Source organism: Lynx rufus, unplaced genomic scaffold, assembly GCF_022079265.1.
Source record: "Lynx rufus isolate CCGP_SWC_20201006 ecotype Redwood Valley unplaced genomic scaffold, mLynRuf1.p SCAF_2, whole genome shotgun sequence".
In the NCBI taxonomy this organism is placed as follows: Eukaryota; Metazoa; Chordata; class Mammalia; order Carnivora; family Felidae; genus Lynx; species Lynx rufus.
Genome location: NW_025814834.1, coordinates 110,059,111 through 110,073,650, shown reverse-complemented (window position 1 = coordinate 110,073,650; position 14,540 = coordinate 110,059,111). Strand labels below are relative to the sequence as shown.

Here is a 14,540-nt window from a genome sequence, read left to right as displayed (position 1 = left end):
GGAAAGGGGCCCCCAAGACAACACAGTAAGCTGGTGAGGAGCTTGAGTTAGACTTTGCATCACAAACCCAGCCCATATCCTGTAGGATGGGCTTTGTTTTGTGACTCACAGCATACAAGGGAGTAGAAATACTTGGTAAAAGTACTTTATCAGGTTTTTTATGGTCTATTTTTTTTCCCTTTCAGGTAGGCTGTTCCTGAGTTTTCCAAGCTTCCACTGCTATGAAATTGGGGAATAAAGTGCGTTTGAATTTACTGTGGTCCTTACCTTGAGAGAGTTTCCTCTCTCAACTTCACATTAAAAATAACAAACCTCTAGTGTGGAGACTTAGAATCCTGTTTCCTGGCCAAATAAATTCTGTCATATTTCCGGGACCGATTTCACAACTAATTAAGGATTTATTATAGCTGCCCTCCTCCCACACACCCCTCTCTTGCTGACAGGACTGGCCACAAGGAGAAGGAAAGTGAGAAATTGTCTAAAAATAAAGCATATCTGCAAGACCATACTTAAGAAAGCTGTAGGCATCCCTTTGGACTTGAATTGGAACAGATGGAATGTGGAGACAGGAGCTTCAAGTGATGCAGGGGAAGCAGAGCTCCCTCAAGTGTTCTTTCCCAAAGCCATCTGGATTCTCCGTTGGTTCCAACCTCTCATCATCAGGGGTCATGGGCCCCCACCCGATGGGGAAGAGACAATCTGATGAGTGGTCACATCTCTGCTGCTCCTCCACCTCATCAGCTAAGGCCAAATCTCCAGAAGGGTGGGAGAGTTCAAGCTGGCCTATGGTAATTGGAGTTATGGTAGAGCTTCTGTCTTAGTTTTGACTACCACAATGAAGTGCTCTAGACTTGGTAGTTTCAACAACAGAAATTTATTTCTCACAGTTCTGGAGGCTGGAAGTCTGAGATCAGGGTGCTGGCATGGTCAGGTTCTGGCGAGGGCTCTCTTCCAGGTGTGTAGGTGGTTGCCCACCTCCTCACTGTGCCCTCCCATGGCAGAGAGCAAGGGAGAGAGTGAGTAAGCCCTCTGGTGTCTCCTACAAGGGCATGAAGCCCATCAGGAGGCTCCCACCCTTATGACCTCTTCTAACTCTAATTACTGCTGTCAAGGCCCTATCTCCAAATACAGTCCCAATAGGAATTAGGGCTTCAATAGATGAATTATAGGGGAACATAATTCAGTCTACAGCAGGTTCCTCCTGGGGTTGGGGATACTGACTAAGAAGAACAGAGAACTTACTGAGGGGCTGAGATGTTCTCTATCTTGTTCTGGGGGGTATATACCATGTGAAAAGCTTAACATATTTGCTCTTACTTTTATGTAAATTATAGCTTGATTAAAGCAAAACCATGTGAGGAAAAAGTCTTGAATGACACTCCAAAAACAATTGATTCATGATCCACATGTCATGTAAACTTTTGAAGATCTATGAATGTCAAAAAACTAAATGTGTCTTTTAGCTGAGAGGCCTTATTACTGACAAAGACAATTATTTGTTAATAGTCATATTGTTTAATATTTTAAGTATTTTACATCCTAACATGTTATTTATTTATTTTTATATGAATTTTATTGACAAATTGGTTTCCATACAACACCCAGTGCTCATCCCAAAAGGTGCCCTCCTCAATACCCATCACCCACCCGCCCCTCCCTCCCACCCCCCATCAACCCTCAGTTTGTTCTCAGTTTTTAACAGTCTCTTATGCTTTGGCTCTCTCCCACTCTAACCTCTTTTTTTTTTTTTCCTTCCCCTCCCCGATGGGTTCCTGTTAAGTTTCTCAGGATCCACATAAGAGTGAAACCATATGGTATCTGTCTTTCTCTGTATGGCTTATTTCACTTAGCATCACACTCTCCAGTTCCACCCACGTTGCTACAAAAGGCCATATTTCATTTTTTCTCATTGCCACGTAGTATTCCATTGTGTATATAAACCACAATTTCTTTATCCATTCATCAGTTGATGGACATTTAGGCTCTTTCCATAATTTGGCTATTGTTGAGAGTGCTGCTATGAACATTGGGGTACAAGTGCCCCTATGCATCAGTACTCCTGTATCCCTTGGGTAGATTCCTAGCAGCGCTATTGCTGGGTCATAGGGTAGGTCTATTTTTAATTTTCTGAGGAACCTCCACACTGCTTTCCAAAGCGGCTGCACCAATTTGCATTCCCACCAACAGTGCAAGAGGGTTCCCGTTTCTCCACATCCTCTCCAGCATCTATAGTCTCCTGATTTGTTCATTTTGGCCACTCTGACTGGCGTGAGGTGATACCTGAGTGTGGTTTTGATTTGTATTTCCCTGATAAGGAGCGACGCTGAACATCTTTTCATGTGCCTGTTGGCCATCTGGATGTCTTCTTTAGAGAAGTGTCTATTCATGTCTTCTGCCCATTTCTTCACTGGGTTATTTGTTTTTCGGGTGTGGAGTTTGGTGAGCTCTTTATAGATTTTAGATACTAGCCCTTTGTCCGATATGTCATTTGCAAATATCTTTTCCCATTCCGTTGGTTGCCTTTTAGTTTTGTTGGTTGTTTCCTTTGCTGTGCAGAAGCTTTTTATCTTCATAAGGTCCCAGTAATTCACTTTTGCTTTTAATTCCCTTGCCTTTGGGGATGTGTCGAGTAAGAGATTGCTACGGCTGAGGTCAGAGAGGTCTTTTCCTGCTTTCTCCTCTAAGGTTCTGATGGTTTCCTGTCTCACATTTAGGTCCTTTATCCATTTTGAGTTTATTTTTGTAAATGGTGTGAGAAAGTGGTCTAGTTTCAACCTTCTGCATGTTGCTGTCCAGTTCTCCCAGCACCATTTGTTAAAGAGGCTGTCTTTTTTCCATTGGATGTTCTTTCCTGCTTTGTCAAAGATGAGTTGGCCATACATTTGTGGGTCTAGTTCTGGGGTTTCTATTCTATTCCATTGGTCTGTGTGTCTGTTTTTGTGCCAATACCATGCTGTCTTGATGATGACAGCTTTGTAGTAGAGGCTGAAGTCTGGGATTGTGATGCCTCCTGCTTTGGTCTTCTTCTTCAAAATTCCTTTGGCTATTCGGGGCCTTTTGTGGTTCCATATGAATTTTAGGATTGCTTGTTCTAGTTTCGAGAAGAATGCTGGTGCAATTTTGATTGGGATTGCATTGAATGTGTAGATAGCTTTGGGTAGTATTGACATTTTGACAATATTTATTTTTCCAATCCATGAGCAGGGAATGTCTTTCCATTTCTTTAAATCTTCTTCAATTACCTTCATAAGCTTTCTATAGTTTTCAGCATACAGATCCTTTACATCTTTGGTTAGATTTATTCCTAGGTATTTTATGCTTCTTGGTGCAATTGTGAATGGGATCAGTTTCTTTATTTGTCTTTCTGTTGCTTCATTGTTAGTGTATAAGAATGCAACTGATTTCTGTACATTGATTTTGTATCCTGCAACTTTGCTGAATTCATGTATCAGTTCTAGCAGACTTTTGGTGGAGTCTATCGGATTTTCCATGTATAATATCATGTCATCTGCAAAAAGCGAAAGCTTGACTTCATCTTTGCCAATTTTGATGCCTTTGATTTCCTTTTGTTGTCTGATTGCTGATGCTAGAACTTCCAGCACTATGTTAAACAACAATGGTGAGAGTGGGCATCCCTGTCGTGTTCCTGATCTCAGGGAAAAAGCTCTCAGTTTTTCCCCGTTGAGGATGATGTTAGCTGTGGGCTTTTCATAAATGGCTTTTATGATCTTTAAGTATGTTCCTTCTATCCCGACTTTCTCAAGGGTTTTTATTAAGAAAGGGTGCTGGATTTTGTCAAAGGCCTTTTCTGCATCGATTGACAGGATCATATGGTTCTTCTCTTTTTTTTTGTTAATGTGATGTATCACGTTGATTGATTTGCGAATGTTGAACCAGCCCTGCATCCCAGGAATGAATCCCACTTGATCATGGTGAATAATTCTTTTTATATGCTGTTGAATTCGATTTGCTAGTATCTTATTGAGAATTTTGGCATCCATATTCATCAGGGATATTGGCCTGTAGTTCTCTTTTTTTACTGGGTCTCTGTCTGGTTTAGGAATCAAAGTAATACTGGCTTCATAGAATGAGTCTGGAAGTTTTCCTTCCCTTTCTATTTCTTGGAATAGCTTGAGAAGGATAGGTATTATCTCTGCTTTAAACGTCTGGTAGAACTCCCCTGGGAAGCCATCTGGTCCTGGACTCTTATTTGTTGGGAGATTTTTGATAACCGATTCAATTTCTTCGCTGGTTATGGGTCTGTTCAAGCTTTCTATTTCCTCCTGATTGAGTTTTGGAAGAGTGTGGGTGTTTAGGAATTTGTCCATTTCTTCCAGGTTGTCCAATTTGTTGGCATATAATTTTTCATAGTATTCCCTGATAATTGTTTGTATCTCTGAGGGATTGGTTGTAATAATTCCATTTTCATTCATGATTTTATCTATTTGGGTCATCTCCCTTTTCTTTTTGAGAAGCCTGGCTAGAGGTTTGTCAATTTTGTTTATTTTTTCAAAAAACCAACTCTTGGTTTCGTTGATCTGCTCTACAGTTTTTTTAGATTCTATATTGTGTATTTCTGCTCTGATCTTTATTATTTCTCTTCTTCTGCTGGGTTTAGGCTGCCTTTGCTGTTCTGCTTCTATTTCCTTTAGGTGTGCTGTTAGATTTTGTATTTGGGATTTTTCTTGTTTCTTGAGATAGGCCTGGATTGCAATGTATTTTCCTCTCAGGACTGCCTTCGCTGCGTCCCAAAGCGTTTGGATTGTTGTATTTTCATTTTCGTTTGTTTCCATATATTTTTTGATTTCTTCTCTAATTGCCTGGTTGACCCACTCATTCGTGAGTAGGGTGTTCTTTAACCTCCATGCTTTTGGAGGTTTTCCAGACTTTTTCCTGTGGTTGATTTCAAGCTTCATAGCATTGTGGTCTGAAAGTATGCATGGTATAATTTCAATTCTTGTAAACTTATGAAGGGCTGTTTTGTGACCCAGTATATGATCTATCTTGGAGAATGTTCCATGTGCACTCGAGAAGAAAGTATATTCTGTTGCTTTGGGATGCAGAGTTCTAAATATATCTGTCAAGTCCATCTGATCCAGTGTCTCATTCAGGGCCCTTGTTTCTTTATTGACCGTGTGTCTAGATGATCTATCCATTTCTGTAAGTGGGGTGTTAAAGTCCCCTGCAATTACCACATTCTTATCAATAAGGTTGCTTCTGTTTATGAGTAATTGTTTTATATATTTGGGGGCTCCGGTATTCGGCGCATAGACATTTATAATTGTTAGCTCTTCCTGATGGATAGACCCTGTAACTATTATATAATGTCCTTCTTCATCTCTTGTTACAGCCTTTAATTTAAAGTCTAGTTTGTCTGATATAAGTATGGCTACTCCAGCTTTCTTCTGGCTTCCAGTAGCATGATAAATAGTTCTCCATCCCCTCACTCTGAATTAACATGTTATTTTTTTGCATTACTGATTTAGGTGCATTTTAGGAAATTGGATTCAGAATTGACATGTAACATGTAATTTCTATTTAGATACCCTCTTTACCTTACAAATTTCTTGTGTGAACTAGAATTCCATAACATATGTAAAGAATCCAGTCCTGGCCTGGCATGTGGCAGGTGCTTAATAAATGACAGTGTTAATTTGTATTACAAACCCACAGTCAGGTGAATGGATAAAGATGTGTTAATTTGTATTACAAACCCACACAGGTGGGTGAACGGATAAAGATAAAAGACACACACACACACAATGGAATATTATTCAGCCATCAAGAAGGATGAAATCTTGCCATTTGCAATGGCATGCTAGAGAATATTATTCTAAGGGAAATAAGTCAGTCAGAGAAAGACAAATACCATACGATTTCACTTTTATGTGAAATTTAAGAACAAAACAGATGAACATAGGGGGTGGGGGAAAGAGAGGCAAACCAGAAAACATACTCTTTCCTATAGAGAACAAGCTGACAGTTGCTGGAGGGAGGTGGGTAGAGGTATGGGTTAAATGGGTGATTTAGGAGGGCACTTGTGATGAGTACCAGGTGTTGTATGTAAGTGATGAATCACTGAATTCTACTCCTGAAACTATTATTAGATTGTATGCTAACTAACTGGAATTTAAATAAAAACTTGAAAAAGAAAAACAAACAAAAAAAGAAACCCATAGTCAGATGTGGGACCTGAGGGCTTGTGGGGAAGTGGGGGGTGGTTAGAGGGGTGAGAGGGCAGAGCAGGATGCCTCTGAGGCCAAGCCCCAGCTGCATGGCTTTGTCATTTTTTTTGTATATTTATTGGATTATATTTTGTATATTTATTGGATTATAAGTGAGACATATCCAAATAGAACAACACCATTTGCCCCCAGCTTTGAGTACTAATTACAAAAATAACACTATTGAGCACTTTTGTGCCCCAGGCACTGTGCTGAGGGCTTGAAGCACTTCCTCTTTCCATTCCCTTGTGGAGTAGATACTGTTATAGCCCTGTTCCCAGACGAGGAAGCCAAAGCACGAGTATCATCTACTTTTCCAAGTCACACAGATGGTATGTGGAACCCCAAGAGTTCAACTGTAGAGTGTGCACTTTTAAGAACTACTCTCTATTTTAAGAACTACTCCCTATATATGATACATAGCTAGTGAAGGGGAAAAAATGCATAACCAGAAAGAAAAGTACATGAAATTATATATTCTAATATATATTCCATCTGGCCATTTACTTAGCTGCTCTGAGACTGCCTGGAAGTTTCAGGAATGCCAAACACCTGGGCTGTTGGATGCATCCCTGTTCTGCTCAGACCAGTCCCCAGAACACAGGAATTTCAATGTTAAACCAAGGAAGGTCCTGGAAGATTGGGACGAGTTGCTCACCCTGCCAACATCTTTTTCCCTCAACTCTCCCCACCAGCACCAAGAGTTCCACTGGTATCCGCTTCTCCCACAGACAGCTCTTGGGCTGAGCCTGAGTCATTAGTTCAGAGGGGAGCATGTGACTTCATCAGGTTTGACTGGAGGGAATCTGAGACCTGAGGCATACAATACCAGGCCAGCAGTGCTTTCTACCCCACTGGACCTTGTGGAATAAGGACGTGATGTCTGAAGCAGAGGCAGATATAGTGCTACCATGAAGCTGAGGTCATAAGCATAAGTGGAGAGATCCATAGGAACTGGGTCCCTGATGACCTGGAGCCTCACTCAACCTTGAACCTACCCTACCCCAGACTCTCTCCTTGTAAGGATCTTAAATCCTCTTTACTTTAAGCTTGTTTTGCTTAGGATTCCTCTTTCTTGTAACTGAAAGCATCCTAAGCAGTGGTCCTTTAAGTGTAGCCCCTGACTGGCAGCACCACAGCACCCAGACCTGAAAAACAAACTCTAGGGATACAGCCCAGCCATCTGGTTTTAACAAACCGTCTCCATGATTCTGATACCCGATAAAGTTGGAGATCCAGAAACCCACATGTTTAGCTGGTGGCTCAGGGAACTCGACTGTGATGCAGGAAACCCTGGGGTGCAACTCCAGGAGCCATGATCATGTTCCTCCCCCCAGGTGGGGGCAGAACAGGGATGCATCCAACAGCCCAGTTGATGCACATTTTTGACATCATTCTAAAATGGAATATTATTTAGCAAATAAGATGACAAAGTGGTATGCTCATTTCATTAAATAAAAATCAAAGACTTATAAAGTTATGTACATCTAATTGCAATTTTCATTAAATCACATATTTATATGAGAAATTCTTACAAATCTCAACTTATGATGCTGACAGGTATCACCACTATATATTAGAATTTCATGCACTTTTCTTTCTGATTATGCAAACATGGAGGGTTGGTCACTCTGGATGCTGGCTCGGCCAGTGGCAGTGTCCACCAGTGGGGCAGCATCTGTACCTAAAGATCCAAATCTCCTTGAGGAACAACATTTTGATGGCTCTTGGGGACATCTGAAAGAGTTTGAGATGCATACATCTCTTTTCCTGCTTGTGCAAATTCACATCTTCCTTTCCTGGCATTAACATACAAGGCTCAAGTCCATTTATTAACCACCAGCCCAAGCTCTCTGCAGGCAAGTTTGCAGCTGGGCCATGAGTCTTTTTCATGAAATTGGTCATTGCAAAACTCCACTTAAACAGAGCTTAACCAGACTCATGAACTGAGATATGTGTTTCTTTACAGCAGAGTAGTAGGAGGTGTGGAAACTCGATAGACCTGTGTTGGAATCCCAATGGTGATACACTGTGTTAGTTCCTTGGTCTCCATGAACTTGGTAACACATCTGAAGATGTGGGCTATTGATCCTCAACAGGGCAAATGTGAGCATGCAGTGAGGTTGTGGATGAAGGCCTAGAGCAGATAGATGGGAACCTGGTAAATCCTCACCTACTCAGGGCCTTGGCCAGAGCTCTCTAAGTGTATGCTGGCTCATCAGCCCTGGTGAAGTATGTATTCAAGATGATGCAGGAAAGAAAATATTTATCTGTGTAAATATTCATGAGTGCATTACTGAGGATGACTGGGAGTGGATGTAAAATGTATGTTCTACCTCATTAAGAACTTTTAACATTAATGATTTTCTTTCTTTCTCACACTAAAGCTAAAAATTAAGTCTATTCCACTTGTCAGAGGGCTCCTCACTGTAATGGGTATTAATGATGCCCACTGTGAGTCACAGTCCAGAATGATAAATGAGAATAGGAGGTGGGGGATGGTGGAGGCAGGGGCAGCCCTATCAGGAGCTGCTGCTCCTGTGGTGAGGTGGGAGGAGTCTCCAGAAATATTCCTAGCTCTGAAAATCTGCTGTTCTCCTGGATCAGTGAGGTCTGGACTCTTTCTATCCATCAGGCCAACTGGGGACATCTGGACTCCTACAGTGAATGGCCAGGATTTCCAGGGTAGGACTGCCCTAGCACAAGGAGCATATTTAGAAGATAGAGCTAAAAGCCAATCAACACTCTTATGTTCCGAATGTGCCATTTTGCCAAAATTCACAATGTTGTATTATGATTAATTTGTGTTAGCCAGCTTCATGTTTCAGAGAAAGCCCATTTACCAAAGAAATCTATTCTGGATATAAAATGCCATTTTTTTTTTTTTGGAAATCCTAAAAAGAAGTTGTTCTAGGGACCTTGACCAAGGCACACTATTTGAGTTTCATTCATCTGATGGGGAGTTCTGTGTTCTGTTCAGATAAGGACTGCAGGAGTGACAGAATTCTAAGATGATCCCTGATAAGTCATGTCCATGTATAAGCCCCTCCTTTTGACTATGTGTGGGGCCTGTGGATATGGCTTCACTCCCATTATCAGATTATATGGTAAGACAAAGGTTAAAGTATTTCACAGAGGTAATCAAAAGGAAGATTATTTCAGGTGGGCCTGGCTCAATTAGGTGAGTCCTTCAAAAGAGAGTCCAGAGGGTAGGGACAGAAGGGGCAGGACTCTCCTATTGTTCTTGAAGAAGCAAGCTGCTATGTGTGGAGTGGGCCATGTGGCAGGGAATGGCAGACAGCTTCTAGGACCCAGTAACCTCAGTCCTATAGCAGCAAAGAATGGAATTCTGCCAATGAGCTGGAAGAAGACCCCGAGCCTCAGATGAGAGGCAGCCCCAGTCACCTTGAGTACAGCTTTGTGAGCACAGGATCCACCTAATCCATGCCTCAGTTTAGGAACCACAGAAACTGTGAGAAAACAAATTTGTGTTGTTTTAAGCCATTTAGTTTGTGCACCATTGAAAATTCATATGGGACAAGAGAAGCAACCTTAAGTCATCGGAACATAATAGTAGCTGCCATTTATTTAGACCTTCCTACTCCGTGGCAGACATTTTTATACATTATCTCATTTAGTCTTTGTAACAGTTCATGGAGTTAGTGGGGGCCTCTGGGGAAATCCTCTATCTAGGACTGAGATTTCCTGACACCATATGGTGGTTTTTCTTTCCCCTGGGAATCAGGTGGAATCAGGAAAGAGTTGATAACTCTTGCATACTGTGCTGAAGTTTGTTCTAGAGGCAGGAAAGAAGATGCGCTTTGGGGGAAGATGTACCTGCCTTCAAATCCCATTTTTGCCATTTATTAACCAGGTGACCCAGGGTGGATCATATGACCACCTATAAAGTGTTTCCCAGTCTGACAACGAATGGAGTTTGTACAAAGGGTGCAAACTACTTGTCAGCCTGACCCACTGTGTGTGGGTGCCTCTATTAGAAAAGTTCACAGAATTCTCTCATTTACTCCTGACAACAGCTCCATGAGCTGGATAAAATAGTCCTGATGTTCTGATTTGAAAATGGGTTGCAGAGGAATTGAATGATTTGCTCAAGGTGAACCGCTGGTAAGTGATGGAGCTCAAATGGAGACAGGCCTGTGGAATCTTTCAGGGAAGCCTTCCTGAAGTCCTTTGCATCAGTCCGCCCTCATGTCAGGGTTTCCTGAGAGCCCAGCCTCCTGTCTCCATGGATTCTTGTAACCTCACCCGTCATCACTGGTGGAGCTGAGCCATCATCTTCAATCTCCTTTTGAAATGCCAAGAGAAAGCCCTGTGCTCAATGGCTTCATGTATCCCCCACCCTCTTTCCCTGACTGCTGCCTCTTACAGGAGTGAATCCTAGTGATGATGGGGCAATGGGATGATGTCTGTCTTTGGAGCCTATTCTTGGACCTGAGATTTAAAAGGGACATAGTCAGCATGGCAGAAGTCCTGCTCACTCCTGTGTGGGGAGGGTTACCCCGCAGGCTTATAGGGGGGATTGGAATGGGTTGTGAGGTGCTGTCAGCACGAAGCTTTGCTGCATCTCAGGATCCTAGCCCGTGTTTGAGAGTGAATCTCCTTCTGTGCACTTTGCTCTGTCTGCTTATTTCCCCACTGACCCTCCTCAGGATTTAGCAACTTCTCAAGCATCCAGCATCTCCTAGCTGTGCTCTGGGAAGCCAAGCCCAGCTTGGTGTGAAAGAAGGATGGAATCTTCCATGGAGGGGGTGCCAGTGCTGGTGAAAACTGGAACCTGAGACCCCACACAAGGGAGGCCAGGCACCTTTTATGGTTGGCCCTGTAGTCCTCATCTTTGGGAGATCCTTCCCTTTCTTTTTCTAACAGAGAGATTTGATTGCCTCTTTGCAGTGCAATCAGTGATGTGGTTATTTTACACTAGACCCAAGAGCTCTAAAGTTTGATGGGAAAGTAAACTCCAGTTGCTTTGTATTCATAGCTGAGGGCTCAGGCAGGGCTACTCATACTTTCCTGGGAAAGGGTATTTTTTTTTTCTTCAGTAAGCTTGTGATTTAAGAAACATATCTGCCAGTATCTTAGCATCTGGGGGTGGTATCTAATGATTCCAGCTGGAGCCTCCTACTGTCTGTCCTGGTTCTTTTCTCCTGCTGGCTTGTGAATATGAAGGGAACACACTTCTTTTTTTTTTTAAGTTTATTTATTTTGTGAGACAGAGACAGAGGGGGAGAGAAAGAGAGACAAAGAGAGAGTGAGCAGGGGAAGAGCAGAGAGAATGGGAGAGAGAGAATCCCAAGCAGGCTCCATGCTATCAGCACAGAGCCCAACATGGGGCTCAAACTCATGAACTGTGGGATCATGACTTGAGCTGAAGTCAAGAGTCAGATGCTTAACCAACTGAGTCACTCTGGCGCCCCTGCAGGCACACTTCCTAATGAGGTCCTGAATGCATCCTTGTTGGCCCACAGGACAGAGTTCAGTCTCCAGGGATTTGCGTATTCAGCTGTTGTGAGCTGCCGTTGATAGGCTGCCACAAGGAAGGGGTAAACTCAGAAAAGACTGGCTGGTCTGTCAATGAGCAAAAGGGAATATGGAAATGCCAGAAACTCTTGGGCTTTCTGGGTTTGAAAATAAAACTATTGCTTATCCTCAGACTCTCCAGTTAAGAACAGGTTCTCAAAGTAAGCTATAGCCTTGGTAACATTTCCAAAGTTATTAAGATGGAACTTAGCTGGACAACGGACCCTAGAATGATTAAGAGCATGGTCTCACAGAAGCCTGATGCTTTCAAAGTCTAGAAAGCAAGGCATGCCTCAGAAAAGAGTTGTAGATAGGTTGCTGGTAAGCCATATGGAGGTAACTGGAATCAAACACATGGAAAATCTACGTGTTTGAAAGAGCTGTGTTGACAAAAGTATGGCCAACCTGGACTAAAAGAGGTGGAGATTATTCAAGATGTGAAGGTCCTCTGGGTTCTCAGCTTTCCCCAGGCAGGAAGCAGGCTGAGAAACAGTTGAAGGATGTAAAGAGGCATCTTTTCCAAAGCCGTCAGCCTGTGAGAGCATGGAGGATGATGGAAAAGGAAGTGCCTTCCCCAAGGAAGCCCCTTGGATCCAGTGTGGATCCAATAGTCATAAAAAAATGGCAAATGGAAAGCTATTCCCAGGGAACAAACCCAGGGCCTAATCAAAAGATAGTCCCTACTCGCAGGGTAGAAGGGCTGGCATTATTTACCTAGTAGAATTTTAAATTTCTGTGGGCCTTTTGTAGTACTTGGTCTCTGGAGGGAGAGGAGACATGTGGAAAGTTGTAGTCATGAGATCCTGGGCCTCCAGCCTCACACTATGATTAGGGGAGGTTTTTGGTATGTCTTGGCAAAGGCATGGGTCCAGTTAGTATGTGCAAAGGAAGTGATAGGGCAGACTGTGTCAGTTTCAGTTATTATTCAGCAAACGTTTCCTCCCCACCCTCTTCTGCTAGAGTATATTTTCCAGCTCCATGGATGTATGCTGAGCTTGGCCATGGGGCAAGCATTGACCAATGGAATGTCAGCAGAAGACAGATGAGCAAAGTCTTGAGATGTGCTTGTGGTGTGGGGTATATGTCCTTTTGTCACCTTCATGCAGGAGCTTCCACTTGGTAGCTCCTGTGCCTTCTTGGAGCAGACCTGAGCCCAACCACATGGAGAAGTCAAACCCAACCAAACCTATCCCAGATCAGCCACCTTTCCCAACTATCCAGCAGACATGTGAGCAATAATAAATGAGTGTTGTTTTGGAGTGGTTTGTTATGCAGAAATGGCTAACTGATACATACACCTCCTTTCATAAGAGGACAGGTGGTAAATAATAGCCAAGGCACTGGCCTGTTTTCTTGGCTGGGTGAGAACAATAGTTGGACAGGCTCACAGAGTAGGATGTCAGAAAGAAAACCAAGGCCTTTGTACCTTCAGCAAGCATCTTTCTCTTTGGGGTTTTCATGTGGCATCTTGAGGTTCCAGTCTGAGACCCTGCAAGATGTTCCTGCAGAATAATGAGAAAGAAAAACTATGAAGGGGCCGTGGGTTCACATACATATCCTAACAGAATCATTTTCCTTAAATGAACATGGAATGTGACTTGTTCTTTTTCAATTATAGGAATAATCAACATTCTCCTTTCTTGATCAGCTTTCTCAACTACAGGCGATGTTGTTAACTGTAAACTGCCTCACACAGTCTCTATGGACTGGCCCTATTACAGTACCATTAAAGCTGCAATCAGACAGTTATTGCCAGTGGTAGTTTTGAGCTGCTAAAGGGAGATTTAATTTATTTACAAAAATCCCATGCACATCCAACAGATTTGTTGGACCTCAACTAATGTTCTTTTAACAAAAATTATAATTTTAAATACTCCTCAAAAAGTGGCTTCATTAAGTCTTATGCCAGTCCATATATTTTAGCAAAATTCCAGTTAAGTGAGTCTATTGTTTTCTGTTGTCTTAGATAATTAATCAGATGAAAGCTGATCTGTAAAACGGAGTTTACCAATTGCCTTGAAAAAGATATATTCTTCATTTTTTTCCCCAATCCGTCTGTCCCTGTGTGCCTTTGGCTTCTCCAATGAGGTTCTTGTGGGGTCATGAAAAATTTTGCTCAGATAAAAGTTAGTTTTTTTAAGGGAGACTTTTTACAACACCACTGATCTCACTGCAGTATAATTTGCTCTCATGTGTGTGCCCTACTAGACTTGAGCCCCTCCAGGAGACAGATCACATGTTTGTGTCTGCACGTGGCACCTCAGATGCTACTCGAACTGATGGTCACTCAGTGGTTGCTGAATAGAATTGAATCACAGTGGTCAACCTCCCACGGCCTTTGATGAAAGAAAGGCCCTGATGGATAATTTCATCAAATTGGTGCAAATTCAAGCACAGTTATTACTGATTCTCGTTTGTCCCAATGAGGGTGAGCATTGGGGTGAAATGCACACGTGGCAAGCCTTGGCCATGGAAACGCAAGCAGAGACCGAGTTGTGGCTACTACCTGGTGTTCCAAACTGTCTGGTAAAGCCGTGGATGGTGGATAGAAAGATCGTGTTCTGGGCCTGCCAACTCAAGGCAGGATAGACTGTAAGAGCCAGCTTTTCCTGTGCCCCGAATGTCCTCACAATGTCCACTGGCCTATTCACGTTTCCACTCTATGCTGTCCAACTCAGGTCCCTGCACTGAGCTGAGTAGGTTCCCAATTATCTCAACCCCCCAACCTAGTCCTTCCCTGAGTCTTTATAGAACTCAAGTTAGGTCTTGATTAAGCAC

General features: G+C 42.6%; 1 protein-coding gene across 1 annotated transcript in view; it reads right to left on the bottom strand.

The window, feature by feature from the left end:
• Positions 1 to 574: 574 nt before the first annotated feature.
• Positions 575 to 14,540, bottom strand: part of TEX51 (testis expressed 51) — a 36,220-nt gene continuing 22,254 nt past the window's right edge. Inside the window, exon 5 of the mRNA XM_047082271.1 lies at positions 575 to 783. Within this exon, the coding sequence (XP_046938227.1) occupies positions 575 to 783 (209 nt within the window). The remainder of the gene's footprint in view (positions 784 to 14,540) is intronic.